At 40.1% G+C, this 27,986-nt stretch overlaps 3 protein-coding genes across 4 annotated transcripts in view; all 3 read right to left on the bottom strand.

The window, feature by feature from the left end:
- SLC4A4 (solute carrier family 4 member 4) overlaps positions 1-656 on the bottom strand; it is a 237,912-nt gene extending 237,256 nt beyond the window's left edge. The window contains exon 1 of the mRNA XM_030015345.2: positions 638-656. The gene's annotated coding sequence lies outside the window, so the exon portion shown is untranslated. The remainder of the gene's footprint in view (positions 1-637) is intronic.
- Positions 657-1,602: 946 nt separating this feature from the next.
- DCK (deoxycytidine kinase) lies at positions 1,603-14,520 on the bottom strand. The gene is made up of 7 exons (XM_030025788.2): positions 14,148-14,520; positions 12,751-12,869; positions 9,340-9,533; positions 8,396-8,543; positions 6,741-6,856; positions 6,143-6,242; positions 1,603-2,941 (listed from the first exon to the last, which is right to left on the bottom strand). Exons 1-7 carry the CDS (start codon positions 14,479-14,481, stop codon positions 2,915-2,917), a joined length of 1,038 nt encoding a protein of 345 aa, XP_029881648.1. The 5' UTR covers positions 14,482-14,520; the 3' UTR covers positions 1,603-2,914.
- An 891-nt stretch (positions 14,521-15,411) lies between these two features.
- MOB1B (MOB kinase activator 1B) overlaps positions 15,412-27,986 on the bottom strand; it is a 46,032-nt gene continuing 33,457 nt past the window's right edge. For both annotated transcript variants that reach the window (XM_030021933.2, XM_030021923.2), the window contains exons 4-6: positions 24,877-25,010; positions 22,387-22,550; positions 15,412-21,806 (exon numbers count right to left, since the gene is read on the bottom strand). In XM_030021933.2, the coding sequence (XP_029877793.1) occupies positions 21,729-21,806; positions 22,387-22,550; positions 24,877-25,010 (376 nt within the window). In that variant the 3' untranslated portion in view covers positions 15,412-21,728. The remainder of the gene's footprint in view (positions 21,807-22,386; positions 22,551-24,876; positions 25,011-27,986) is intronic.

Genomic DNA, 27,986 nt, shown 5'->3' with positions numbered 1-27,986 from the left:
TCCCGTGTCGTTTTTATTTCACAAATAGATTCGTGGAGTCTTTAATTACTGGAAAAAGAACATAATAATCTCAATACTAATCACATTTCATATACAATTCCATTATTATGAAGTCTCCTTAAATGAACAGAAAACAGTAGAAAGAAGTAACTGGCAGAAAACTATAGAAAATTAAGTTCTAGCTACAAAACTGGTTGCTGTTCTAAGAAGCATTTATACTAAGAGAACTTAAAATCCACTATGCAGTAAAAAACTACAAGGACTGAAAATAAAATGAGGCAATACTATGTCCGTTGCTCACATGTGTACTTGCATAGCACTTTAACCACTACCAATCAGTATCTTAATCTGTATCCTAACTGGAAAAAACGCAACAAAACCTGCATACCGATTTTGTTTCCCGATCATGATGACACTTGATTAAAACAAGCAAGCATTTCTAGCCAGTTCCATCAAAGTATCTCTTACCCAAGGGAAGAGAAAGGGACACAGCGCTCAAAGGCTGAAAAAACATCATCACCAAACAGGCGATACCAATTCAGAAACCTTCCATATCTCTAACATGCAAAAAACCAACACAACAATCCTGTGTTGTGGTAGCCTGGGAATAGATTTAAGCAAAGAAAAGAATACTGACAAATTTGAAAGTCTGAGGTACTGTTAGAGCTGTGAGGTTTAAGCTGACGCACAGGCAGAACAGTCTAAGGACATCTCCGCTTCTGTTTGTGCTGCGTCTGTCCTACATACAAATCACTGCAGCTTCATGCACTTCAGCCCAGCTACTTTCAAAGCCCTGAGAAACTTGGGGGCCGGTGGGGTGTGTGGTTTGGGTTTGCTGTTGTTTTTTCTCCACAGCAATTAAAAACATTCTAATAATTGGTCATGACTTTGCTCCTTCAAACCCAAACTTGGCAGTCAGAGACTTTGTAAAGCTTTCTGGAACGGAATGCAGATAACCTGCCACAGAATTTCTGTGTGCTCTGTGTGATGGGTTTAAAAAGAAGTCTTCATTAGAACTCAGACTTGTTTACTCCTTGCAATGAGCACTGTCATTCCAATTCCTGTAATTAAATCCACAATTTTGACAGCTGAAACTGCAGGAATAATTGCACTGTTGGTCAAAATAAGTTGTTACTGTTCAGACTGTTGCCAAGAATGTTTTAAAGGCTTCTACTATGTGTTTCAAGTAAATCTGAACTGAATCTTCATCCATTCCACCTCACTTCATTTCTGGAGCAAAGATCTTAAAATCTTTGCTTTTACTAGGCAACCTTGAAGTCCAAAACACGACTTTCTACCATACTATTGCTACATTCCGCTATAACATAAATATTAGACAAAACACTTCCACTAATCAGTCAGTTATACGTATGATACATTTTATATAATCCTGAGTCTCTATCCCATAAACTCATTTCCCACACATGAAAAAAAATCTGAAGCCGGTCATAGTGTTTCAGAAATCTTAGACAACTTGTACACAAAATACACTGAGAATACATAATCTTAAATTCATCCATTATACTAGTATTATGTACCAGCAATCTACAACATTATTTCTTTCATGAGACAAAGGAGCCAACACTATTAAGCATTGAAAAAGTCTTTCCAACCACTTTTATTTTTCAGTCAACGGTTAGAGAACGCCAGCACAATTCCAACCACAAAAGAAGAAATTTCATCTCAAATTAGCAGGTAACAGAGGCACCACTGTACACAATAAAATGCTTTACAATAAAATTTTGCATTCGGAAGCCAGCTGTGCAATCATTCAGAAATGTTTAAAGCAGAACAAAGCAGCTCATAAAACATAGTACTTGAGGTGTGTACCCTGTATAGTTTATATTTTCTGCACCTGAAACAGAAGTGGCTCAGTGAATAAAACAAGATGCACTAGAACAGCAGCTACTCCACAAAGGTCTCCCCTCCTTACTACAAGAAGATGAGAAAGGACAGCCTACTTCCAATATTGCAGTATCTTGTATAAGCACCCAGAAGGCCCAGTAAACAAATGGAGAAGCTGGAACAAAAGCAGGAAGCCACCTCTGACATCCGAAACGTGATTAAGGAAAGGTTTAGGAACACGTCATTTACAGATGGAGGCCATTTCCAAAATTTTCTTCTTCCTTTTACGGTATCCATCAAGCAAACGTACTCCTCTACAGGAAAAGAGAACTTACCAACAACAACAAACAGCTCTGTTTTATTAGGAGCTTAAAAAAAAAATTGGAAAGAAAAAAACAACCCAAGCATGCTAGAGAATGGAAAGCCTCTTAATATCCTAGCTTACAGTGCACGATGAAAACAGATGTAAAAACTCATTTGATATCTACAGAATTTCAGCCATATTTGGATTTGTTTCAATTCAGTGTATTCTGTGAAGAACTTCAACTACCAAAATTGTCAGACGACGTCATTTTTATACCTTACAATATAAAACTCCAGGTTATATTAAAATTCCCTCACCAGCAAAAATGGTTTTTACTTTTTTCTTCCTCAGAACAATGAGACATCCATTATAAATCAATTCCACTAAAAAAACCACTCAAGAGATCTAAAAAACTACTACCTTCTTTAAAATTAAATAGCTACCGGGCACAAAATAAATTAAAAAATACAATAAAATATTCTAGAAGAACTTACTGGTCTGATTAGAAACAGGCGCAATATTTGGGAACTCTCACAATTCTAGTATCTTCAGAATTTACGTGTGTTACTTAATATAATACTGAACAGACCTACTGATTTATTTTATAACTTCCCTATTCACAAAGTTTGTTTGTTCCTCACAATTATATCAACAGGATTGAGTCCTGCCTCTCCAGAGGCCTTCTATAAAAGCAGAAGCTGTACTTCAGACTTTGATCGCACAGATGTTTGGAACAGTTTGACTCTGCCCGCGCTTCAAAGAGGATTATAACGTGCTCAAAAATTCTTTGACCTGCAAAAAGAAACAAATATTGTCAATCAAACTAAGTATTTATCAACAGAAATATACAGCAACTACATTTACCTCTCCATTGCTTTATGCTTTACTACAACGCACAGAAACCGGAAAAATAATCTTAGGCTTGGCTATGCCATTTCTCGTCCATCAAGAATTTTTTCAGTCATGGTACCTGTAATTTAGCACGTGCCGTGCCAAGAGAGATGCACTGGAACAATGCTCATTTCTCCCGTGATCCTAAACTACAGCCCTACATCGCAAATGAATTATCTTAAAAGCAGGTCTAACCTAAACATGAGGAAGATAATGACCGCCTCAAAAGACTGTCATTTGGAAAACATCATGTCACACCCACTACCAGAACACCATTCATATTTGATGTCAGTCAACGACCCAATGCATCTAATTAGTATGTTCCTTGGGATTTGAGGTTGGCAAATAAACAATAAAACAATACCTAGCAAAAACCATAGTACTTGAAAAAATGCAATACTGTACAACAATGTCATAAATAGTTCAGCTACTGTTGAACTCCATTTCCAGTATTTAAAGAGTGGCTCAAATGGCTACAGCTACCTAAAAATTAATAGTGAAGTTCTGGCCCATAGAATGTTATCTAGGACCCTGCATTGGAAATCCATGATCCTACACAGAGTACCAAGAGCCAGGACAGCACCTCAAATAATCCATGCAATTGCATGAGAATTGGATCCAAAACAGGCAGCGAGCCAAGCGGTGGGCTAGCAGTACACTTTCAAGTGTGATCATTTAAGACAAAAGCTTAAATTCAGGTCAGTACCCAAGGTTGCAGGAAGACAATGCGCTGCAAATGTGCTTTTTGCCACAGGCATGCGTGCCTTTTTGTTGTGCCTGCTCCACTCCCCCTCCCCAAAAGTAAATGAGTAATTACTCCCTCCCTTTAAAGCGAAGCAGTAGGAAGAGGCGGCAGCGAGGGCCAGGCCACCTTTTTTAAACCGTAAGAACCCAGCGGATACAAGACCCAAGGAATACAGACAGGGCCTAGGCACACAACTCCTACCTTAGTTTCAAGAGCATCCTAGCAACTACGCTGTGATGCAGTCTGAACTAGGAGCATTGTCCTCTCTGTCCACTCCAGCTAGACTACTGCATAGAAAGGAATCAACAATTCACTAGAGAACATGGTATTATTCTTTTGGCAGAGGCTCTCATACACAGAGCGCATCTGTAAACGTTTTGTCCAAGTTCTTGATGTGAAATGGGAACAGAGCTTGGATCACACTCTCCAACTGTGACCCCTCCCTTCCTAGTTCAGTGCTCAAGGAGGTGGAAATAACCCAAGAGAGGTCAAATCCCTTCACGTAGAGAAGGGAACGTGTCACTGTGCCAATACCGTAACTTGAAAGGTATCAGGAGAAAGCCACCCTCCACTTTAAAAAGTAGCAACAGTAATACTGCAGGATGAACCTTACCACGATTTACACACTAGGCATAGTTTCAGGACAGGTCTCTGAAAGCGAGCATCGTAACAGAGAAGAAGGAAGCACAGGTTTTGGGTCCCCACTGGACATACGCATACATTAAAGGTCAAAGCACCCAGCCTCATGAAGAGTGTAGCTGTTCCAGGACTCCACTTAGGAAATGCCAAAAAATAAGGCCAACACAGGTCTTAGGCTGTTCCCAGATAACGTGACAGCTACACAGCAGTAAACTCCTCTGAAATCCCTGTTCAGGTGCCTGAGCTTGGCCTTATCTCATGGTGCAGATGGGAAGCATATTTGCTCCACAGCTGCGATGTCCAGTCATTCCGTCAATTAACAAGCTTTAAAAGAGCAAAGACCATGAAGGCTGTTTTTAATCAGGTGAACAGTTCTACTTCGCAGCGGATAAACTGAGATCAAAGGACAAAGCTGCTTTTCTCGTGAGGTAAACAACTTATTTCCAAAGAGCAGAAAAGAGTACGCATACCATTGCTAAGGTCTGTAACTCGTTGCAACTACTCAAATAAAAGTCAAGTTGTCCTCAGCTGAATCCCATCAAGACTCAAATACCGAACACCTGAGCAGTGAAAATGATGATGGTTTGACCCAGCTTTAAAATATATATTACACCTTTTTGTACTAAGGATTAGATCTTCTCAATGCAAATAGAAACCTCAGCTTGAATTCTTTTTATATCAGATAGACATTTTTTCCATGCCTTCAAATAAAACTAAAAAATACTTGTGATTTATATTCCGCATTACTTCCTAAACTAAGTAGAAGGCTACATTTGAAAAGCACTCCCTGAAGTTTCAGACCACAGCTTTTGAACAGGATTTTGAATAACACTTTAATAAACACAACTGAAGGGAAAAATTTTGATGATAGTGCCAATTTAATAAACAAGACTAAAACTAAGGAGTATTGCAGCAGGCTATAAGACTGTTCATTATCTGAATGTAACTCCATGACTCAAATATTTCAGAAGGATGATTATACAGTGAAGTATATTTTTTAGAGTAAAGGATCCCTATTTGCATTAGCTATACTGCCCTTTGCTGTGACACGCTAACCACAGGAGAGGACAGCCCATATTCTCTTTTGTTTAGCTAGAACTATCTGCAAAACCTAAACCAGTTTGCCATTGGCTCACTGCTTTGGATCAAAATTCAGCTGCAGGTTCAGTAAACTCATCCTTCAATTTTCCGTTGTAATGGTTTCGTACTGTACTTTCACAGTAGCGGGCACCAAAGTTCTTTTACTGACCAGCACTGTAGGTGAGACACTTACACAGCTAATACAAGGAAGACGTTACCCCAGACATCCAACTCAGAGCTGTGCAGCCTTCTTTCTCTCTCCCCCCAACAGCTACCCTCATCCTCTCCCACGCCCATCACATTTCTTAGCACACCTGCACAACGTTAGAAGCAGGACATAGCAAGTAACAGTTCTTTTAAACAGTTGAGGGTTATTTAAATTAGAAATTTTATTTGCAAACAAAGCTACTAGTGAAAGTCTTCTCCAACAAGCCTGGGATATTTCCTTCCCTTTTATCTTTTTCTTTTTTTTTTTAATCGAAATTTAATGTGGGAAATAGCATGAAGAAACACAGGTTCTAAGACTAGTCTGACTTCAAAGAATGCTACACTTTCAGATGCAAGAAGCATCCTGAAGTCATTTTGACATGCTGGCAATAAACCTAAATCATCAGTTTGTTCTGCTTGTGAAATTTTACCTTTTCAGTCATGTGATCATATCTGTCCTTTTTGCCTTTGAAGTCTTCATTAACATCCAACGTTAAAATAGGTGTTTCCTGTAGATATTCAAAATCCGTTCTGTATTGGGATAGGAACAAAGAAAATATTACTAGCTAAAAAAAAGTATACATCATTCAAGTCTCTGTCAGCATTTTCATTGTTAAGAATCCCATGAAAAGAACTCCTCATATAAATTACAGCCATGAACTCTGAATATAAAGCCGCTTGAATTTACAGTGTGGCTCCTAGGATGTATTACTGATTCTTGAACATTCTGTTTCCCCAGCACCTAACGTTAAATTCAACTGTGTCCTAAAATTACTTCAGCTGAATCCTCTGCTATTCAGAGCTCTATGTGAAGAGAACTCAAGGCATGTTGCATGTCCTAGCAATAATTACCGTGCTGTAAAGCCAGTGCTACTAAGGAAGTATAGACAGAAATATTCCTGGGGTTTAACTTCATCAGTTATAGGAACTGATCATAGGAAAAGCTGAAGTTTCACTGGTGGAAAAAGCATTATGGAACATCCTTACAAAGATTTACCCATCTTTAAGTAACCATTAAACAAACCCTACCGCAGTGTCCTATGCTGAAGCCAACTTTCATGTTTGTAGTGAAGCTTCTCCAGATATTCAATGGGAATTTCTTGCTCTTCATCTCTTCCACGCAAGTAAATCCTATTTAAGCATTTCTAAAGGCAAAAGATATTAAAAAAAAAAAAAAATTGGTTGTTTTTACAGACCTACAGAGGAAATCTAGTTTGCTGAAGGTTTTTTTGCCAACCCTTCCTACTGTGCTCAATATGCCACTCTTTGCCAAAGATGAATATTCAACTTGCTAACTATCTTTTGAGCATAGAAACATTATGTCATGTTCAGCTGACAGAGCCCACAGACTACACGCAAAATCAAACAAGGACCCAAGGAAATGCATCACATCATTTCTCCGCTACAAGGAAAGGTCTCAAATAAGCTCTTTATTAAAAAAAGGAGTACCAGCATATTGCATCAAAGGAGCACAGAAATAGCCATTTGACGTGATAGATAGGCATTTCAAAATCTCATTATCTATTTCTGGCTCTTAGGAACCCAATTTTCAAACATACTAACTCATTTGTTCCTGTCCTGAACATATCCAAAGCCTCAATAACAAGCCAATCAAAACTGTTTAAAACTGTTGTACTCTTGTAATTTAAATACACGTTCTTGACTTAAAGACAAAAAAAAGCCCTCAGTAGTGAGCCTAGTAAAAAAGCCCTCAGAGAAGCTCTAGCATGTTACATTACACAGTTGTTTACAATAACAAAGTTGAAAGCATGACACTTGGAAGTAAACAAGTATGATGGAAGTGACCTCTAAGTCAATTACTGCAATTAGAGCTCTTCTAAACTCTTAAGTTTTTCTCTTGTTCATGTAAGTTTCATACTCAAAAGATATATTCATTATGTTGCTCTCTCCTTTTAAAAAAATATTAGATGCCCAAAGATCAAAGCATTGTCATAAAGCCTTACATCCAGTAGGTGCATTCATCTGGCTTACCTCCATTGCTCCAGCTGAAAGGGCTTCACACAGTCCCCCCCAAATCAGCAGTGACATTAACTATAAATTGTTATATCTATCACAGCAATGTAACTAAATTGTTATATCTATCACAGCAATGTTCCTATAGCTATTTTGCATTTCCTTTTTTTTTTTTTATTTCCAGTGGTATTTTCTAGTTTGCTCTTGTCATATGTTCTGTTTTTATAATTAGAAAATCATTATCATCACATTTTACTTAAAAATACACAGGCTACATTTGAAAGAACACTTTTTTTTTTTTTTTTTTTTTTTTTTAAGTATTTCCAGACTGTATTAGTCATAACTCAAGTATTATAGTCTTCAGGGAAATACTACAATCTCAACTGAACTATAATCATTACGACTCTTACAGTGAAAGATAAGGGAGAATTTCTCAACTGTTTTCTTGCTTGAGACGTTCAAAGCAATCCCTGAAACAAAGATGCACTGATATGCAATGACACACAATTGTGACCTTACTGGAGTTGACTGCAAGCATATTATTCTTTTATCATAAAAAAGGTCTAGAATCGTAGTTAAACCCTACATTTTTTTAGGAAGAAGAAAAAAAAAAAAAAAACTATGAAAGCACAGACAAAGACAAATTTCACAGGCAAGGCACAGACCATGTACTCTCATTCTCTGTGCAGTCATAAATTTTTATTCCTCACCTCAGGAGTGGCTCTGAGATAAATGATCCCATCCAGCGCCAGGCTTTGACCAAACTGCTTATTCATCCAGTCATGCCAGTCTTGGTAAATAGTCCATTCAGTTTCATTCATGCAATCAGACTCATATAAATTAGCTGCAAATATATATCTGAGAACACAGAATAGTTACGTAAACAAAAATTAGCTTCAACTCAATTATTACTTTGTTTGCCTTAAGTATTGCACAGTAACTAGAAAAGAAGCTAAGCATAGTAATTCTGTAACTTCTTTGATGTATGCTTGGACTGGAAATAAACAGCTGGTATCCCCGTCCTGTAACTATGTCCATTGCAGTTGCGCATAGCAGCGTCCACAAAAAGCAGTCACGTTTGCAGCTCAGGTACCTGTTCGGAAATAATCTAAAAACCACCACTGGTTTGTACACTGTGGTCATTTATTTACAATATATTAGAACACAGTGAACACCTAAGGATTATGTGATGGGATTTAGTCATCAAAGCTAACCTTCCGAATCCAGAAACAGAGGGTACAGCAATAAGAAATAGCTAGACCTGATTCAAGAAGCATAAAAGAAAACAAGACTAAGTGACAAAGAAAGAAATTGCTCTTGACTCCTCTTGATGCCTACACACTTCCCTCTTGTCTTTCAAGGGAAACGTGCATGCACAAATCATAAAAAAACCTACCCACAAAGAATGAGAAACTACACATAGCTTATCAAGGTTATACAACAAAACTATAAACCCTCAATCCAGTAATTTTACTTCGCTGTCAACAACAAGATAAAGATAAAAAACCACTTACTGAGGTTATTGTGATTGAACAGTAAGAAAAATTATGACGAAAGGAGGTACAAAACTCAGTCACGCTCTGCTTTTTATGTATTTACACATTTTACTTAGGAGAATTTTGATCCTTGCTTTAAGGACTTCAGTCCAACATACCTGTCACTGTAGACGGATCGCTCAAAGAAGACGACGGGATTCCCTGCTTCTTTGAGTTTGCCATCAAGGGATCTGAGCTGAGCCCGGATCCTGCTGAGACATGCATATGTCTGGAAAGTGAAAGACCACCTCTCTGGTTTCTCATACATCATCCGAAGCACATTTCCACCACTCTTCTGTGATTCAGTCAGCTCCTGGTTTTAAACGAATACAGTGACCCTTTAAGTTGAGAAGGTGGACGACTAGGGTAAAACAGAATCGCTCTACTACATTAAAGTTGTTCAGCCTTTATGTCAGGTTTACAATTGCATCATTTACCTCTCAACCCTATTTGTAATACAAGGCATAAATGCCAGTAATGTTATTCCTCCTATGGCACCGAGCTGAGCAAGCAACTCTCTGCAACCTACAATGTCAAAATGCTCAAGTACCAAAACATTTTGAACACTATTTACAAGCTTTAATAAAAGAACAACATCCGATCAGTACAAAAAGTCAACAACATGGTAGAAAAATAAATTCTCCTTTTACTCTGACAAATGTGGGTTTAAACTTGGGCTCGTTTTGGTTTTCCATCTATTAATTACAGTTCCTACGGTAACAGCTGCTGATGCGGCATCTTAAAACATGATTATGCTCTCATCTTACCTGGGAAGTTCAGAACAGACTCTACCAGGCCAATGATCTCCCTCAGCACGCAAGCACTACTCAAACACCTCGAGCCCGCCACTAAAGCTCGTGGAAATTGAAAGCTGCGTGCCTCAGTTTTACTAGAAAACACAGCCTACCAAAGATGACTGCTTCTGTATAAATCTTTTTGCTACACTAACACCAAATCCAAATATTGACATATTTTCAAAACCTAGAGGTAGAGGTCAACACCTAGGCGATACAGTTAAGATTACGGAATTCCAGGTTTCATCCTCAGTAGAAGTGAGCTAACCATACCTACACTAGTAAACCAAACGTGCCCAGCACCATGCTCTGACACTGTGGCCAAGTGGCACGCAAGAGTAGGATCCACAGCACTGAACTTTCTAAGCCTTCAAAAGGATGTAGGTACATGCAGCGGACTTCCAGCAGAGTCCCCGGGCTACCCTACTGCCCAAACCGTGCCTGGGAACTGCTTGGAAGAGTCCTAGCTGGCACAAGACAGAAGTCCGCTAGGGACAGGGGACGTAGCCTGGTTCTGCTATCTAGAACATGCCCCCCAACTCCGTAGTCAAGTAGAGAAAATGCAGCTACAGTGACCTTTCACGAGTCACAAGACCCTTATTTATCAGTTTCACCAGTAAAAAATAAAAGATATAAAACTGTCCTCCAGAAAAGATTCCAATATCCTTGAGAAACATTGTATTAAATAAATAGCACAGTACTAAGCCATCCGAATTATTGCAGGTGCAACTTTCGTAAGAACTAACAATTACAAAAGCACTAAGTCATACCTCTTTCTAGGAACTTCCCAAATCTTTCCTTTTTTTTTTTTTTTTTTTTTTGTATTGTGGGACTATAAAAGTATCAACTTTAATAAAGACGGAAAAGTGAAAGGCTGCTTTTTGGTATTAAGCTATATTTTTAAAAAAAGCAATCATTACGATCTTGAATGCTAATAACTTTTCTCAGAAAAGGGAAGGAAAAGCGGTAAAAATAGGCCTGTTGTTTGGTTTGCACAATATTCTTACCAGAAACAAAATTGGTGTGCAGTACTGTGCTATTTTACAGCAGCTGTTGCTGTTACTGTGTGAATTAGCCAACAGCAAGGAGAACATTACAAGCTATTGACAATGCACACAAGACAGTAAGAGATACCTACAGACACACGCACAAACAGCTTAACACACTGAGTATGGTCTTGTCTTCAGGAACCTTTTTTGAAGTGTTTCCTGACTAATTTTAGGAGTCACATATAATGTCATATTTCTGCAAACCAGCCAAAGCAAAAGGAGAAAAGAGCAAATTAGCAAGTCCAACTTCAGGGACAATTATGACGGATTTGAAATTCTATATTAAGCTTACTGGACCTGACTGGGAAGCAGTTAACTTGCTTCATAACAGTCCATATAGTGACGCGTTTTGTGGTTGTGGCTAAAACAGCATTAATAACACACCACTGTTTTGGCTATTGCTGAACAGTGCTTGCACAGCATCAAGGCTTTCTCCCTTTCTCACTCTGCCCCCCCAGCAAATAGGCCGGAGTAGACAAGAAGTTGGGAGGGGACACAGCTGGGACAGCTGACCCCAACCGCCCAAAGGGATATTCCACACCACAGAATGTCACGCTCAGCAATTCAACCCAGGTACTGGAAGAAGGAGGAGGGGAGGGGGTTGTCTTCCAAGGTAGCTGTTGCTCAGAGACTGGCTGGGCACGGGGCTGCTTCTAGGAGATAAACTATTGCTTTTGCATCGCTCCTTTCTTATCCTCTTCCCTTCGCTTATTAAACTGTCTTTATATCAACCCGTAAATTGTCTTGCCTTCTTTCTTCCTATTCTCGTCTCTGCTCTGCTGGGGGGGGGTGAGCTGGTGTTTCTGTGGGTCTTTAGCTGCTGGCTGGGGTCAAGCCATGCCACTAAATTAAAAAAAAAAAATCTTTAACTTGAAGTTCAAGTATATTAAATTAGCTTGTTAGCTTAGTTTTTAAAACTAAGGACTTTAGTCTGGTTTTGTATTTGGATTTACTTGAGTATCGTGAAGAAAGAAAAAAATAAAAGAGCGCTAACACTGAAAAAATGTAGCTGAGAAAAAATTAGAAACAACACACCTCCATTAAAAGTTTACATTTATTTAACCAAAATACATTGTACTTTTTGCCAAATCTAAAAAGAAAAAAAAAAAAATCTTCTACAGTTCATCAAAAACTGTCTACACAGTGACGACTTTGGCCACTAGGTAGCAGCTGGATTGCCAACAGAATCACAGGTAGCTGACAGAAAAAACAACACTATAAACAATTTAACAGTAGTTCATTATTTCCTAGGCATTTTAGAGGACACCCTCCAGGACACTTGGACAACCCTCAGCTCTCACCTGGTTAGTTCACAGTTGCTAAAATGTAACTTCTGCCTAACTTTTTTCCACACCTTGCTTTTATATGTAAAATAGAACAGGCTTTTACCGCTTTTATAATTTACATCCTGATGTTGAATAACATTTATTCTATAATACACCAAGCAAACTGGAAAACAGGAACTCAAATATTGTGCTAAAAATCAGCAAAAACGTTGCTATCATGTACATTTTCTAAAATACCTGGCTTATCAGATATATTGGTTTTCTGAAATATGAAGAACGTTTGACTGAGGTTTTGTTTGGGTTTTTGTTTGTTTTTTGGGTTTTTTTGTTTGTTTGTTTTTTGTTTTGGTTTTTTTTGGTTTTTTGTTTTTAAATTTTCACCTTAGTTTCCTTTACCATACCTCACAATCCTCTTCAGAGTTTTGCTGAACATTGCACCATCTAGCTACAGGCTCAGGAACAACTTCCCATTCCTCATCAGCTTGTTTGAGAATATTCACAAAGGTCGATTTCCCTGCAGCTGTAGAAAAAGCATTCAGGAAGAATGGCACTCAAAAAACACCGACAGCATCATTATTTAACTACTATACAACTCTGGTTTCAAATCCCATACACGAGTCTCCCATGTATTTTTGACTTCCTGACAAGCATGAAAGAGAGACCATTGTGCACCACAGATCATCAATTAATTGTGTAACTGGGTTTTTCTTTTTTATTTTGTACCGCATGACACCAATACCATCTGAACAAAAATCAATAATGACAACAATTCTCAGCCCAGATCAATTACCTCAGTTCTAGAAAGCTACATTTGCAACTAGAACACCAAGTCTCAAATTTTTAAAGATGCTTAGTGGTCCAGTCTCAGGCATGAAGTTACATTCTTCCCAAGTTATTTTAGGAAGAAAGAAAAAAAAAAAAAAAAAAAAAGGCAAGCAATGACAAAAGAAACATAAAGCAAGTGATGGTTTCTCAAATGAAGATACGAAGATGCATTACTAGTTACTTCCTACATCACGGAAGTCATTAATCTGCCGCCAATTAAAAAAAAGCTCAGGAAATTTTAAGAAGAGATACTTAAACCTGACAGAGGCCGAAGTACGTCTCAGTAAACAAACTGACACCCTGGCAACTCCTATCCTTCAATTTTAAGCACAGCCCCTTACCAGAAAAACAAAAAAAAAAAAAAAAGGAAGAGCATCTCATTATAAACAGCCCATAACTTTTCTCCTCTTTGCAACAGTTAAACAGGCTTCTCTTATTAATTAGTACGAGTATTGAACATTACAAGTTTGACCTGACCGCCTGCATTTACACAAGTGTTTTACACTACCACCGGGAAAGGTGGGGGAGAAGTCCTATCCAGGACTTCCCTGCATCTTTAAAAAGGTGAATAAGATAAAAACTGTAATAGAAAGCTTCACAGGCACACGCGCCCCTCCCAGGTCTCGTCATTTGTATCGCATTAATTCCTACAGTAAGCATCTGAAGTTATTAACTGGCTTGCTCCCACAATACAACCCGCCCTGCTAACTTAACGTCCCCCAACCTGACTAAAAAAGCCTTTTTTTTTTTTTTTTTTTTTTTTCCGCAGGGGAAAAAGGCGAGAAAAACCTTGTGGAAGCGCCCACGCCGCCACACGCTGCGATGGCGGGAAGAGCCCCCCGGGCCTGAAGGGGAAGGATGCTCCCGGCCCCGGGCGGGGAGGCCGCAGTACCGAGACCACCTCTCCAGCCTCCTTCTCCTCACACACACACACACACATCGGCCCCGGTGAGGCGACGGGCCCGCCGCTCACCGATGTTGCCTTCGACGGCGATCTTCTTGATCCTGCCGCCCTCCAGCCGACCGCGCTTGGGAGGGGTGGCCATGGCGGAGACGACGGACGGCTCTGCCGGAGAAGAGAGAGAACGACGAGGCCGCCCGCCCGCCCGCTTAACGGCCGCAACGGACTTAACCGCCGCCCGTCCCCCCCCTTCGAATTTGGCGCCCGCGGCACCGCCTACGGGTGGCGGCCAGGGCCAAGAAGCAGAGGAAGGGAAAGGCGAGGCCCTCCGCCTCCCGCCGCCGCGAGGGCGGGCGGTTGAGCCCGGCGCTGCGGAGCCAGGCAGAGCAGCGGAAGGAGATGGCATCGATGGGCGGGTGGCCACCCCTGCCACGAGTTGCTCGGTTCTCGGCCCAAAGGCGAGGCTTCCCCCCCCCCCCCCGCAACAACGAAACGCAGGGGCACTCGCCCGCCCTCAGAGCGGGACACAGGCGACCCACAGGCCCTCCACGAGCAACCCGTTCACCTTAAAATTCTTCCAGAAGACTCTCAAAGTGACTTGAATTAGTGCACGGCCACTCAGTGGGAGGGTTCTTGCCGAAAACCCCGCAACAGCCACCGAACCCATGCTCGACCACACGTTTCCCAAAATACCGTCGCAGTGTAAGACCCCTTTGGTTCCCGAAGGACCGAGTTAAACGGGAAAAATCCTTAAATCTGCGAAAGGGGCGCAGGCAGCGAGGCCGTCGTGAACCAACGCACCCACCTCTTGTGTAAAACCGCGTACGACGGCCACGAGCTGGCAATGCCGTCCCCGACGAGATTCGCTTTGCACGGTCCCTCACCCACACCCCCCAAGCCCAGATTTGTGGGGATTGAAGGAAAAGCAAGTTTTTTAACCACCTTTTCGACCTGAGGGCACAAACCGCTTTCCAGCTGCGCGCGAGGGAGAAGGCGGAGGAGGCAATCGGATGCGGATGGGAGGGTAGGAAACCTGGAGTGCTGCAGCTGTCGGGGTCACAAGAGGCTTTTAGGAGAAATAAATTAAAAAAATAGAAAAAGGCACCTGTGCTGCCGAGCACAGCCAAAAGCGGAGTCTGTATTTTCTGTGAAGCTGGTGACCTGAGACGGCAGAGCGCTTACGGCTGCGACAGGACGCCCTCCTCGTAGCAAAGCTTTCAAAACCGCCGCGGGGAACGGCACCGAGACGCGGTTAATGCGATACTAAACTTGTTATCGGACGTCCCACACCGAGCTCCGTCCGTACTGGGTAAATTCAGGTCATGAAACAAGGAAATGAAAAGGGTATCAGGTTGTTTTATTGCTATTGTGTCTGCCTGCAATACAAATATTCACAAATTCAGACAAGGCAATTACAAAAATCTAATTTGTATGTGTAATTTGCATATGTGTACAATATACAGGAAAAAATCTATCTACACGCAGAAGATAATTTAGAAACAAGTTCAAGAAGGAAATAAAGACAATCATGGTCAAACATAGCTATTTATTTTCTCTTATAAACAGCCTTCAGTTTCTTATTGAAAAAAAACCTAGAATTTAAATATTTTGTCCCATCACATACAACAATCTGTATACATTATTTACAACTCTCAAATAAACATGTTGCAGATTTTCAGACATTCAACTTTTTTTTTTTTTTTCATCAAAAGCTGTTCTCATTTAAAACTAAAATACCAATCAAGTGACTACAAACTGAAGCGATATTGGCACAGTTAGCTTACAGTAAGGGTTCTCATCTTGCATTTTCTATTTTACACCGCATTTTCTCCCATATATTTTAGGATTCTAAAGGAGGAGGAAAGGTTAGTGTTGCTTTCATAATATCCTTTTTTTTTTTTTTTTCCTTCAAAAATGGCCTTTTATTGAAACCTCATTCACTTTTATTGCATTCTTCTCTCTCTTGCATTGCACATCAAGGTATGTGCTTCTAGGTACTAAGCAACACAACCACAGCATACCTAAGTAGTAAAACAGCCATGAAAATAAGTGTTCCCTCCGCGACATGTCTCTGAAAAATGTCAGAAGTTGCAAATGTACAAAAATAATGAGTATAGTTTAGTGGCTATAAAAATTAATTTCCCCTAAAAATACAATACTCTATGAACAATTTAGGGAATTGGTTCTTCAAACAAAAACATAATTCGATATTTACCTAGACTGCAATCTTAACCTGGCAAGAGGAAATTGTAAGAAAAGAAGGAAAATAAAAAAAGTTTAACCCTTAAAACAACCAATGTTAGTCTCATCTTAAAAGAGAAGATATCCAGGAAAAGATGACAGGCATTCATTAAACTGCTAGTGGTTTTAGTAGTGCAGTTTGGAAAAAAGACAACTGATACATCAGCAGTGAAGGAAACAAGATTCAGTGTAACAGGGAATCTTTCAGTGAGAGAAAAGCAAGGAGTCTGTGTTCGTGCTGCAGCTTTTTAAATAGTCCAACTAAAAGGGGGCGGTTTATATACAGTAATACAGCACTCTGGCAGGTAGGAAGGGGGGAGAGGGTAGCAAGGAAAAGAACAACTATCCAAAAAGGATGGGTTTACAGTAAAATTGTGTTTGGTGATTCAAGAGAAAGGGAGGGGGGGCGAGAAACAGAAAGGAACAATCCGAAAGGTAAGTAAAGTCCATAGCAGCAAATAGGTATCCTTACCTGTTAAATGAGTGTCAGGGACACTGGGAGAGTGTTCAGTTCCTAAATACTGAATAAGGACAGTGCTCCTCTTATCTTAAAAGTAAAAGCAAAAGTTCAAAGCTCTACATTGCATAGTAAGCAGTAAAAGAAACTTGATACTTGCAGATGGGCCACCTGCCCCTTGAAACCTGTCTTCTGCCTTCAGCTACCATTCAGCTACCTGCAACAGCAGAATGTGGCATTTTTATTTTCTATTTGCATTATTAACTTGTATCCCTGACTTGAATTTGAAAGGCTTGAAAAACTATTTCTGCGAACATCATGTATCCACACCATCTAAACACTGTCACGATTGGCAACGGTGGCCGAACTTGATGAACTTAGCAGTTTGCCCCATCCTGTCTCGAGGTAGATGACCTCCTGAAGTTACCACCCGAATCACTGACAAGGTCTAATACGCTGGTAGCTGAAAAACACCACAAACCACAGAATTTCAGGACCCTATTATAGTGGAAGGCCTCAGCCAGCGCTGGCAGCCCAGCCTGGTTTAAACCCACCAGCACCTTCCGCGCCCAGTGACAACAAAGCTCAAAGTTTTTGTCTCAAAGCGCTCGTGACACAGAACAGAGTCCGTCTGTCATGTGGGTCTAGAGCAGCGTGGGGTTTGTTCAGGGTTCATTTCTCTGTGTTTTCTTTGGGGGGGGGCGAGGGGGTGTCCTCCCCCTTCCCCCCAACAAATGCACTATTTTATAAACACATTCACTGGATGGAGATTCCATTTGTACAACATGGCAACTGTTGTTTAGCGTTTCAATGTGCCCTTACTTCAAGAGTGTAAACACACATCAACGTCTGGTCCCACATCTTTTTGAAGAAAAAAACAATTAAAAAGCTGCAAATATAAACAGCATAGGGATACTAAATCCCAAACACTGCATACATATCTTCAATGTTGTTATTTTCAAGTGTTGTATAATTAAACAATGTGTTCATACAGCTGTCAGGCAAATCATGATCTCCAAGCTTTTATTACATGCCTAGAAACTATTCTGTAAAAGTGTTTTCTACTGCCAGATACTAAATACAAAAAATATGCTATTCACGCAACACTATTTTTTTTTTTACATAATACATTCTAATTGGCTGAACTGCAGCAGATGCCTCTGAATTTCTAGAACTGGCTAGTTAAAAAAAAACAAAACAAAACAAAACAAAAAACCAACAACAACAGAAAAAACAACCTTTCAGAGGAGAAGTATGCCAAAAAAGAGAACTACCACACTGATATCACTCCACACAAATCCTCACTTCTAAATATTTTTCTTTTGAGTTTTGTGCTGGTACATGACACCACGCCAGCGAGACAGCTTTAAATCTAACGGAGGATATCTCCTATTTAGCACCTTGGAGCAGGCTTCTGCCATTCTCCTCACTCTCGTGTCTTGCTGCAATGCGATAACAGGAGCTCTAGCACTGGTTAAAAGGCTCCTCTCCAGTAAGCACTATCAGCACAGTGAACATGCACACGCAGCAGCCTCTTGAGCAGCACTGACTCAACCCAGCGAAGAGGTTTTCATTGGAAAGTTTACAGGATTTTTAATATCAAAATGCATCTGCAGCACTCTTCACGCCTCTGTAGCTGGAAATTTTCAGTCATTAAACACTCGTTGGATAGAAGCATGCATAAAAGGCTGTGTGTCTAAGATCACGTTCTTAAATTCAGCTCCCTGCATGACTGGAGTCTGTTTAAAATCATGCAGTTCAAATTTGGGAGTTAAGCGGCTTTTGCATAGTCAGGCAGATGCTGACCGCTCCCGTAACACTAAAAAGACAATAGTCTTTTGCGTTTTTCAGTCCTGAGCTAAGAGAGCCCTCCAACCCTGCACCCAAAGCTAGCTCTGGCACCCTACTGCTGCCAAACCAGGCTTAAGTAGTCACGTCCACATCAGATGTCAGGTATGCTACTCAGTTAAAAACAATCCTGCAGCTGCAAAGACATCACAAATGATGCACACGGTCCGTAGAAGTACTGCATTCCCAGCTACCTTGTCAAACATACCATACAGCCCATAAAAACGATAGCACCTACCAAAGGAACACTTTTTCTCCAACTGTTCAACAGGATGGTACTTGCCCAGTCCAACACATGGGATATTTTGCCCACGGGAGCTCCTTCTTTCTTATCAACCCACTACTCAACTCCAGACAGCAGCATTTAGGTCCTACAGCACCGACTGACTCTTCCACTGGCCAACAGAATTACATGAGGAAATCCAATGTTTGCCAGACCAAGTATGTCCTACGAACAGCAGGACTGACAAAAGCATTGGGGTGAATACTGCAGTCATAGGCAACTTGGCAAAGGAAAGGAAATTGTGCTCGTGCTTCTTGTTTGCTTTTGGCTCTAATTTTCTTATGCCTTGTGCATATTTTTCCAACCTCCAACTCCCTGAAGAGGTAAGAGACATTGAGTATCTCCCCTCTTTTCCTCCCACGTGTGTGTATGTACATGGAAGAGTCAAGATCCTTACTGGCTGAGGAGAAGGGGTAAGACCTTACTCCACCCTTTTTAAACTAAGAGTTTGTTAAAACATTTGAGGGAAAGCTCTCTTCGCATCACCAGCTTGATTCAGTGTGGACTGTGGTAACTGCAATCCAATCCCAACACTCAATGTTAAGAAAAACACAATATAAAAGTCCTTTCCTTGGACATCCACACATTAAGAAAGCTTGGTAATTCTGTATGATATAAAAAAAAAGCCGAAACATAAGGAAAACTGAAAATTTCCCTTGTCCTTTGAGCAGATTATAATGGGCTATGACATTGATCTGCAAAGGAGCCAAACACATTCTACATTTTCTTGAACTGTAATGAAGCTTTGAATGAAACCAAGGACTGTTTTAATTACAAATGCTAAGCTGCAGGTTGTTCTGCAAGCAGCCTCTGTATCTAACATTAGTGTAGCCAAACCTAAATTCAATATGAACACCACTGCGTGACCATTCTTCACTATGCAACACTCCACATTTCCATTTCTAAATAAAAAGCAGTGAAACAAGTACAAAATGCCAGTTTTGTATAGCTCAATACCTCAATACTAGTTTTTCTCAATTGTTCTCAAGTCTATTAAGGGCAGGGGGGGAGAGAGACAGACAGACAGACAGAGACAGAGACAGAAGAGGTAACAAAACATTAAATTGCTTCTCCAGGAAGCAGCTGAAACAGACTAGAAAATTTAACTCCATTGAAGATAACATAGGTCTTAAAATAACCTTCAGAAGCTTCTGAAATAGATCATTTTAACTCAGAAGTAGCGATTCTAGTCTCCCAAAAATGAGTGTGCTTAGATGTTTATTAGCTGGCTATACTAATGGCCACTTCCATATTTTGCAGGCTGCTGCACAGTATTTTCCACTTTACTCAGCATTTTCAGTCAAGCAAAGGTGCACAAAACATAACCTCAACTTTTCTGTTGCATGTTAACCTTGGCTTCGCCTGCAAATTTTAGAGGCTCAAGAGTCAGTCTAGCGTACACCAGCCACTTAAACATCTTCATGCTACTCAGGTCTGAAAATGGTGGTTTTGCAGAGTCACAAACTATCAAAGCCTGGCAACATTGACCACCTGGTGTACTGTATTTGGCAACTACTGATATCATGAGATAGCACATTGCAGAACCCCATACAGATTTCTTTGAATCCAAAATACAACGGCTTTGACAAGATCCATAAATGAACAAGAGAGCTAGTCATACGGGCTTCTGCAATGGGAAACCTGACTGATACAGTTGCAGCAGAAATTTCCAAGTCATCATCTGTGGATCATCCCAGAGATTACTTTCTCACAGGTGATTCTCATTTCTGATTTGAGAAAACACAAGGCTAGAGAGGGAAAGACACTAACCCAGGTGGGGGAATGCCACATTTTGATTAGGTTTTCTCATGGTCCATGAAATTATATTCCCTCCAAGATGCATTTCCTACCACAGAAAATACTAGCCACCAGAGCTCCTCCACAGAGCCAGGTATTTTGTTCCCAACTGAAGAACGTCATTTCACTAGTTATTCTTCAAGCCAAATTTTTCTTAGTATTACCCCAATGCATTTTTTTAGATTGACTATTTTCCCTAACTGTATCTGTGCAAACTAACCGTTCATTTGGCAAATGCTAGGAAAACTTAACAAAAGTGACTGACCCAAGTTGATGCTTCCCTGTTAAAAAAATAAAAGCAACTATGAAAAGCCAAAACCAATGGCAACAGAAATGTAACTACTTGCTAAGCACAGGTTCTTTGTAATTTTGACACCGCCTTCATCATTTTGCTTTAGCAAATAGAACTTCACCATCACTTTTCTTTATAAGAAATATCTAGTTTTGAAAAAATCTATATTAATCTCTAAAAAAATAAGACAAATATTTGTATTAAAAGCTGGAGATCATTGATTTCAGTAAGTTATGGCTTTTTTTAGTGTAAGCATATATATATTTTTCTAAAACAAGTATCAGTAAGTGTCCTGGGTGTTAGTTCATATTTTCTGTTTCCAGCAATGTTCAGTACTATATGTGCTTTGCACCTCAGAAGTGAGTCTGCCAAGGCACTTAGAGAATGTAAGCAAGTCTTTTAGGGACTTCATGAGAATGGGCTACCACTGACACAATACAAGAACCCATCCACCAGCAGAGTCAATCCCCCAACCAAGCATGTTTCCTTTATAAACACTCAGCACCTGCTAAAATTCCACAATGAATAACAACAATCAAAAAAAAAAAAAAGCTATTTACCACGTGTCACTAACAGGTAAAAGATTTCCCCTAATAAAAGCACAGAAAGTAGATCTTGGCTGCCATTAGTAACAGCACAGGTTTTTGTTTTGTTTTTTAAAAAAACAAATGAACAAAAAACAAATACCACACATTTGCTTAAAGAAACAAGTGACTTCAAGAAATGCTCTTCCTTTTATCTGTCCTTAGAGGTGAGTTTTTCAATCAGTTCTTGAAGTGGTGCAAGTTCTCTTCTATCAATAAGGTTGAATTCCTGTAACAAGATGAGGAGAAAGACATACATACAGAGATTTATATGTGCAGCTCAGGTGAGAAGTCTTATTCAGGTAGAAGTTATTTGGCAGTAGGCTCTTCGAGTCCAGGCTTAGCCACTACAACATTTTCTGCCTGTCTGCCGTTAGCTGAATAGCAGTGTTCGACTGCCGAAAGCTTTTTCCCCCACTTAAAGGAAGGAAACATAAGAAGATGGTCTTTTATTACAAGGGCAGGGGAGGAATGTAGCTCTGAAGCAAGCACACTCTCTTCAATCTAGCTTCAGATGCCATCCTCCCTCTTTCTTTGTTAGGAATTACTGTTCTACTGATTTATTTGGTAGGGAATACTTTTCAGTGTTCAATTTTGTAGCAAACAAATATCTTGCTGAAAACTTTTCCATTCCCTGAATGCTTCCAGCAGTAAATATACATAAAAATGGAGTAAGACACTATCTTAGGGTCTGGAGGTGTTCACTCTCCTACAAATACACCAGCTGTTAAGAAACTGAAGGGGCATTACTTTGATACATTACTTTTTCCAGAGTATAATTGTAACCATAGTGCTCCTGCCACACTTACCTGAACAAAAAATATAAAGTGCTTGAAAGAAGTGTTAAGGTGTGCCTCTTCCTGTAGCTGGATCACTGGATCAAAGTGCTGGTGATAAATGTGAGCATAAACTCTGAAGAGACGCTTTAAAATTGTCTTTGCCACTGACATGAAATTCTTTGGGAACGGTACACCTAGAAATAAGAAAACAGATGGCTTATTTTTAAATGCCCATGCCATGTTGATGCATTTGGAAAGTCATTATAACCCAACCCTATCTCTTGCACAAGAAGGGCTGTTCCATGTCACTCAGCAATTCCGTCTGTAAATCACACCGTGTAGTTCGGCTGAAGGACAACGACAAGCTCATTCAAAGACCGGAGGGGAGGCTTCCCTCCCTTCAGTAGACCTGTGGCTCCTGAACTTCTTCCAAGACAAATCTGACCACATTTCTGCACTGAACCCTCCTAGCTTCAGCTTCCAGCTACTAAATCTTGTTATGTCTCAGCTCAGTTTCCTGAAGAGCCTTCTCTGATCAAGAGTCTTCCTCCCTTCTGGTAGGATTCAGATACCCAAACACAGGTTATCTTTATGTGCTTACAGATGCCCCCTCAGTACCTGCCTGGTCTCTGACTGCCAATGCAGAAAAGGAGAAGTCTCCCGCAGGCTCTGAGTCTCACAGATGGCTCTGTGCACGTGTCCAAGATACCACAGAGTACTCCAAGGGACACCAGATACTTTTGTGTAGGTAACCGAAACCACCTTTGGTATCAGCCATCGAGTTTTACACTTCTCTCGGCTAAAGTGAAATCAGAAATAGGCTCTCTTCCACCTGCCTTGTGCCCAGCAAATAAGACTCCTGTTTCCATCCTGCTCATCACCATTCCTTAGCCAGAGGCTACTGCTTTCCTAACTGCCTGCTGAGGTACTCCGAAACATGCTGCTTTCAGTCATCTCAGTGTGAAAATGACCCAGGACAGGTAAAATGAGTTTCAAAAGCAGATCTCTGTCAGTGCACAAGTTTTATTAGAACTGCTTAGGAAACAGCAACCAGCTACTGGGAGCAATAATCTCTTTAGCTGACACATCCACAGGCTAAAAAAAGATATGTATCAACCATCTAAAAAGAAGATTAAACCTGTCTAGCTTCTCATCACATGTCAGTTTTTCCCAGTCAGCTTAGTTCTTTTGCAGTCTTTCCAATTGCTGAAGTTCTGTCTGAAGGCCAGAGGCCCAAGCTGGATGCTGTAGGCCAATCATGATCTCACCAATGGTTTAAAACCCTAGCAAATTAAATTTTCATACTCCTACTTAAGCTTGCCCTGCTTACACATACATCATTTCTTTCACTGGCTGCTGCATTGCATGGGTAGTTCATATTTAGTTGGTTATTCATTGTGGCCTTTAAGTCTCTTTCTAAATCGCTACCTTTCAAAAATACATACTGTTAAAAGAAAAAAGTCTTCAGCAAAGTATATGCTGCAGTTAAAGGAATCAAGTCCTCATGTTGTCTTTTGAACACTTTAACATTAACTGTAACTATTTAATATCATTCCTATTAGTAGTTGAGAATTCTACCCCAGCTCTCAACTCTACCCTGAAACACCAAAACTAATGCCGTAGTATACGAAGAAACCATGCTTGCATCTACTGAGCAGGGAAGATTCGGCTCTTGTCACTTCTTCCCGAACTAACCAACCTTCTCTGCGTATCTGCTTAACTCTAAGTAAAAACAAATGCCACTTGATTCTGACAGGTGGCCCTGTTTCTCTGAAGAGGCTTATTGAAACTGTGTCAAATGCTTCAGAAACTATTCACAAAATAAAAGCAATTAAGAGATCTCCCTTTTTCCACGACGGATCATAAGCCTATGAGTAGTGGTGTACTGGAAAACTGCCAATTAGCTTTAGAACAAATAGTCCTTCGTGCCTCTAGAAGCGGGGTTTTCTTCTCGTTATCGTTTCCGAACTGGTGGCTGTTCATTATTTTCCTCTTGCTTTTCTGAAAGAAACCTCTTCAAAACATACATCTTTCATCTTCACTTGAAAAGAAAAAAAATCATTAACTTAAGATCAAAGATGCAATTCAGCTTCTTTGGAGGTAAGGCCTAGGAGAAGTTCCTCGTGAGGACCAAACATCTTTCCTGCATCAAAAAGCTGCCAGTTTGTACCAATTACTGGCTGTAAGGTTTTGAGAACCTCTGTCTTATTTCTAAGGAAACAACCCACTGTTCTAAATGAAAAAACATCAGATTTGATCAACACAGTCAGTTATTAAATAGAAACAGTACTTCCTGCATTCGGAATTGTGATAGATGTTTATTAGGAGAATTAACACATGGATTAGAGTTCATGTGCTACCACAAATTTTATCTTAAAAGTGCCTTTATATGTATAATGTAACCTTTTAAAGTTGCCCTACTCGTCAGTCACTTAGGAGACCCTTTAATGGTACAAGACTTGAATATTCCTGTACAACTGTAACCCAAATACATTGTTCAATTTTACTTATTTACTTTACCTATTTTAGAAGGAAATAGCGTTTCATCATCCAGCTGATCCTGGACCCAAGTCATCAGGTAATCAATGTACTTTGGTGCAGAGCACTTAATTGGTTTCTTTATGTTTGTCCCATCTGCCCAGTGGTACTCATATCTGGGTTGGGACGACAACAACAAGACATTTCTTAACACAAGTGAATCATTCATATCAAGGCCTGGAAGGTTGCTCTTCCTGCTCCACTCCCCGTACTCCCACACCCTCCCACAGCCCTTCCTTGAAACCAAGGTCCAAACGTTCCTGACTCATCTGCAGCTGCTCTGTACCCCATTTCCCCATTGGAATCCTGCTTTAGTTGGACTCTCTTCTGAAGTCTGTGAAAGCCTTCAAAAACTTCATCCTTTATAGCACAACTCAATTCATCCTTGGTTGCAACGCTCCTGCAAAAATGCACGTGGCAGCCTGCAGTCAAACCTAAATAATCCCTGTACATCAAAAGGTGCTGTATGAGTAGATTTGCACACCCTGAAAGGCCAACAGCTACTTATTCTTTTTTAAAGCTTTCTCCCCCTCCAAAAGAAAAACATTACCACCTGTTGAAGCGAAACATCAAAAAGTTACATGAGATTCTCACACAAATAAAAGCTAAGCTCCAGGGCTCACATCGGTGAAGGCATCTGACCGACCTCTAATGTGAAATTTCACCCAATGAGCCCTAGCAATGGGCTTCCCTTTACCTCCACTGGCAAAGAACAACTGCACAGCGAGTGGCAATGCTCAACATCTGCAGCAGCTGCCAGCCAGACACATTAGACCCCTAAAATTTACGGAATTTCTTTACATTTGAAACTATTCTTATAGATTTTGCATAACTGAAGACCAAACTACATTGGCTCTTGCCGGATATCCCAAACTATGATTGTATTAGAGACACAGAATAGATTCAGAGGTGGGTTAATGCCAAGGAATACTATTACAAAACTAGAAGCTGGTATAAAGTGCCTTTCAGCTAAGAGTCAGAAGAAAACTTCTACACTAAATAGTCCTCCTTAGAAAAGGTTCATATCTGAAGGTCTAGCGCTACCATGCAGCGCACCAGGATTCAGAAAAATCTCTGTTTCCAGTTATACCACTGACCCACTTGATAGTTGCAAGCCTGTAACTGTCTTTTAGCTTAATTTTTCCATCTGTAGGTAAGGTAATCACACCTTTACAAACCACTGACATGACTACAGAACAGTAAAACGTGTGCTCTTTTTATCCTTTTCCATTCACAGAGCTACTAATGTTGACATCTTTTACATAGCACATTTAATGAGCAGATTCCAGCGACATTCATTTTACAGTTATCATTTTAACTTCAGGAATTTAAAAAGCCATGGAAAAATGTATTAAGCAGCATCCATTTACAGGCACAACTAGACAGAAACAAGTCCTCATTAAATTAGAATGGAAAATTAGATATTGTGACTGGCTTGGGGAATGCAACTGACACAAGTCCAGACACAGGAGAAGATGGCTAATCTTTCAAACATACAGCTTAAAAAAACCAAACATGTTTAACATTGGGCATCTGAGGATACAAGCTTTCAAGTGAACCACGGCATTTCTTTCTTTGTCTTGCTGAGTACAAATGCATGTATCTTAATATTCCTTGCCAATCGGTAACATCTGAGCAGTTTCTTCTCATCAGCACAGAGCCGTGCATAGCCCTCTCTTTCAGATCTGAACACAGCATAATCTCCTATGTCGCTTTTAAATCAGCCAGCCTTGCTCAGCCAACCAGCATCGCTATCACTATAGCAGAACGGCTATCTGTGGGGCGAGCATGCTGCCAAGCCAGAAGTAAAAAGGACTGCTGAGCTCTGCACCTCTGAAATCATCCCGGAGAAACAAATGAACAATGATTCAGACTAGCTGCAACACTCCTCTTTTAAAAATATAAAATTTAAAAAAATTAATAAACAAAATATACAAGGAAAGTGATGTCCGCTCAGTCATGCTTTTACGGGAAACATAGCCACTTCATGTACAAAGTTTTATCTCAGTTCTTTTTTTAAAAGAATTAAAAGAGACATTATCAATGGTTAATATTTCTTCTTTTCATGGAGGATACTATGTTCAATTTGGTTGTTACTTCTTAGTACAATAGTAGCTTACCACAACTTTTGGGCTGCAACCACCACAGTTTACACTTTCCCTTGCTATCTCCAATTAGGACTGTGCAGACACTGGAGAAGGTCATCAATTTTAAAGATCACACACATCATTTTTCGAAAAGCTTAACTTTATCTAATAAATCTGCCTTCTAATTTTGTTTAGCAAATTCAGTTTTGTCAGAACAGTAACTGGGAGAACATTTTTACAATAAACAAATTTTAGGAGTAATTATGAGTGTGCTGCTCACAATGGTATAAAAAGACCCAATTTTTATAATGGCAACAAATCAGAGGGTCTGAAAGCATTTTAAAATTGCTTCTCAAAACACATGCAAAAATTCCATACTTGCTGAATGGACCACAAAGTGTCTAGATTTCTGAAAAATCAGTATTCCTCGATTTAAGAGGTATTAACGTTGGACAAATATCAACACTTAGCTGAAGTGCCAGGTTCAGTCTGGAGACACAGAGCAAGACAACAAACTAAATCACATGCTAAAAATCTCATCCAAATAACATGTAAACGTAAGAAGCCTCCCTCTTTCCCAACCCCCCAACACTATGGGTTAACTCTGCATTTTTTAGAGGAACGAATGCCATAGAACGTCTCTTTAAGTAATGCAGTTCTTAAGAAAAAGCAGATCTATCCCGACAAAAATAAAAGTCATACAGAGTATCTGAAAGTATTCCGGCAAACACCCCATGCTCCATGCAGTGGGCATAATGTTCACGGTTGTTCCTAGGCTGTCAAAAGGCTTCGGGTTCGCCAGGGAGGGGAAAACAAACTCTTCCTACAAGATTAGGTACATCACCAAAAACAAATCAAGAATCCTAGCCCAACTTCTCAAACAAAAAAAGATAACTGAACACACACAAAAACTCCCACATATTAGTCATTTGAACTGCTACAGGAAACGAAGGGTAAAATCACATTTCTAGCTCAAGCTTGTGAGCTGTATTGAGTTTGTTCCAG

The sequence above is a fragment of the Aquila chrysaetos genome, chromosome 1 (genome assembly GCF_900496995.4).
Source record: "Aquila chrysaetos chrysaetos chromosome 1, bAquChr1.4, whole genome shotgun sequence".
In the NCBI taxonomy this organism is placed as follows: Eukaryota; Metazoa; Chordata; class Aves; order Accipitriformes; family Accipitridae; genus Aquila; species Aquila chrysaetos.
Note: the sequence above shows the minus strand (reverse complement) of the source record. Positions and strands in the feature narration are given on the sequence as shown.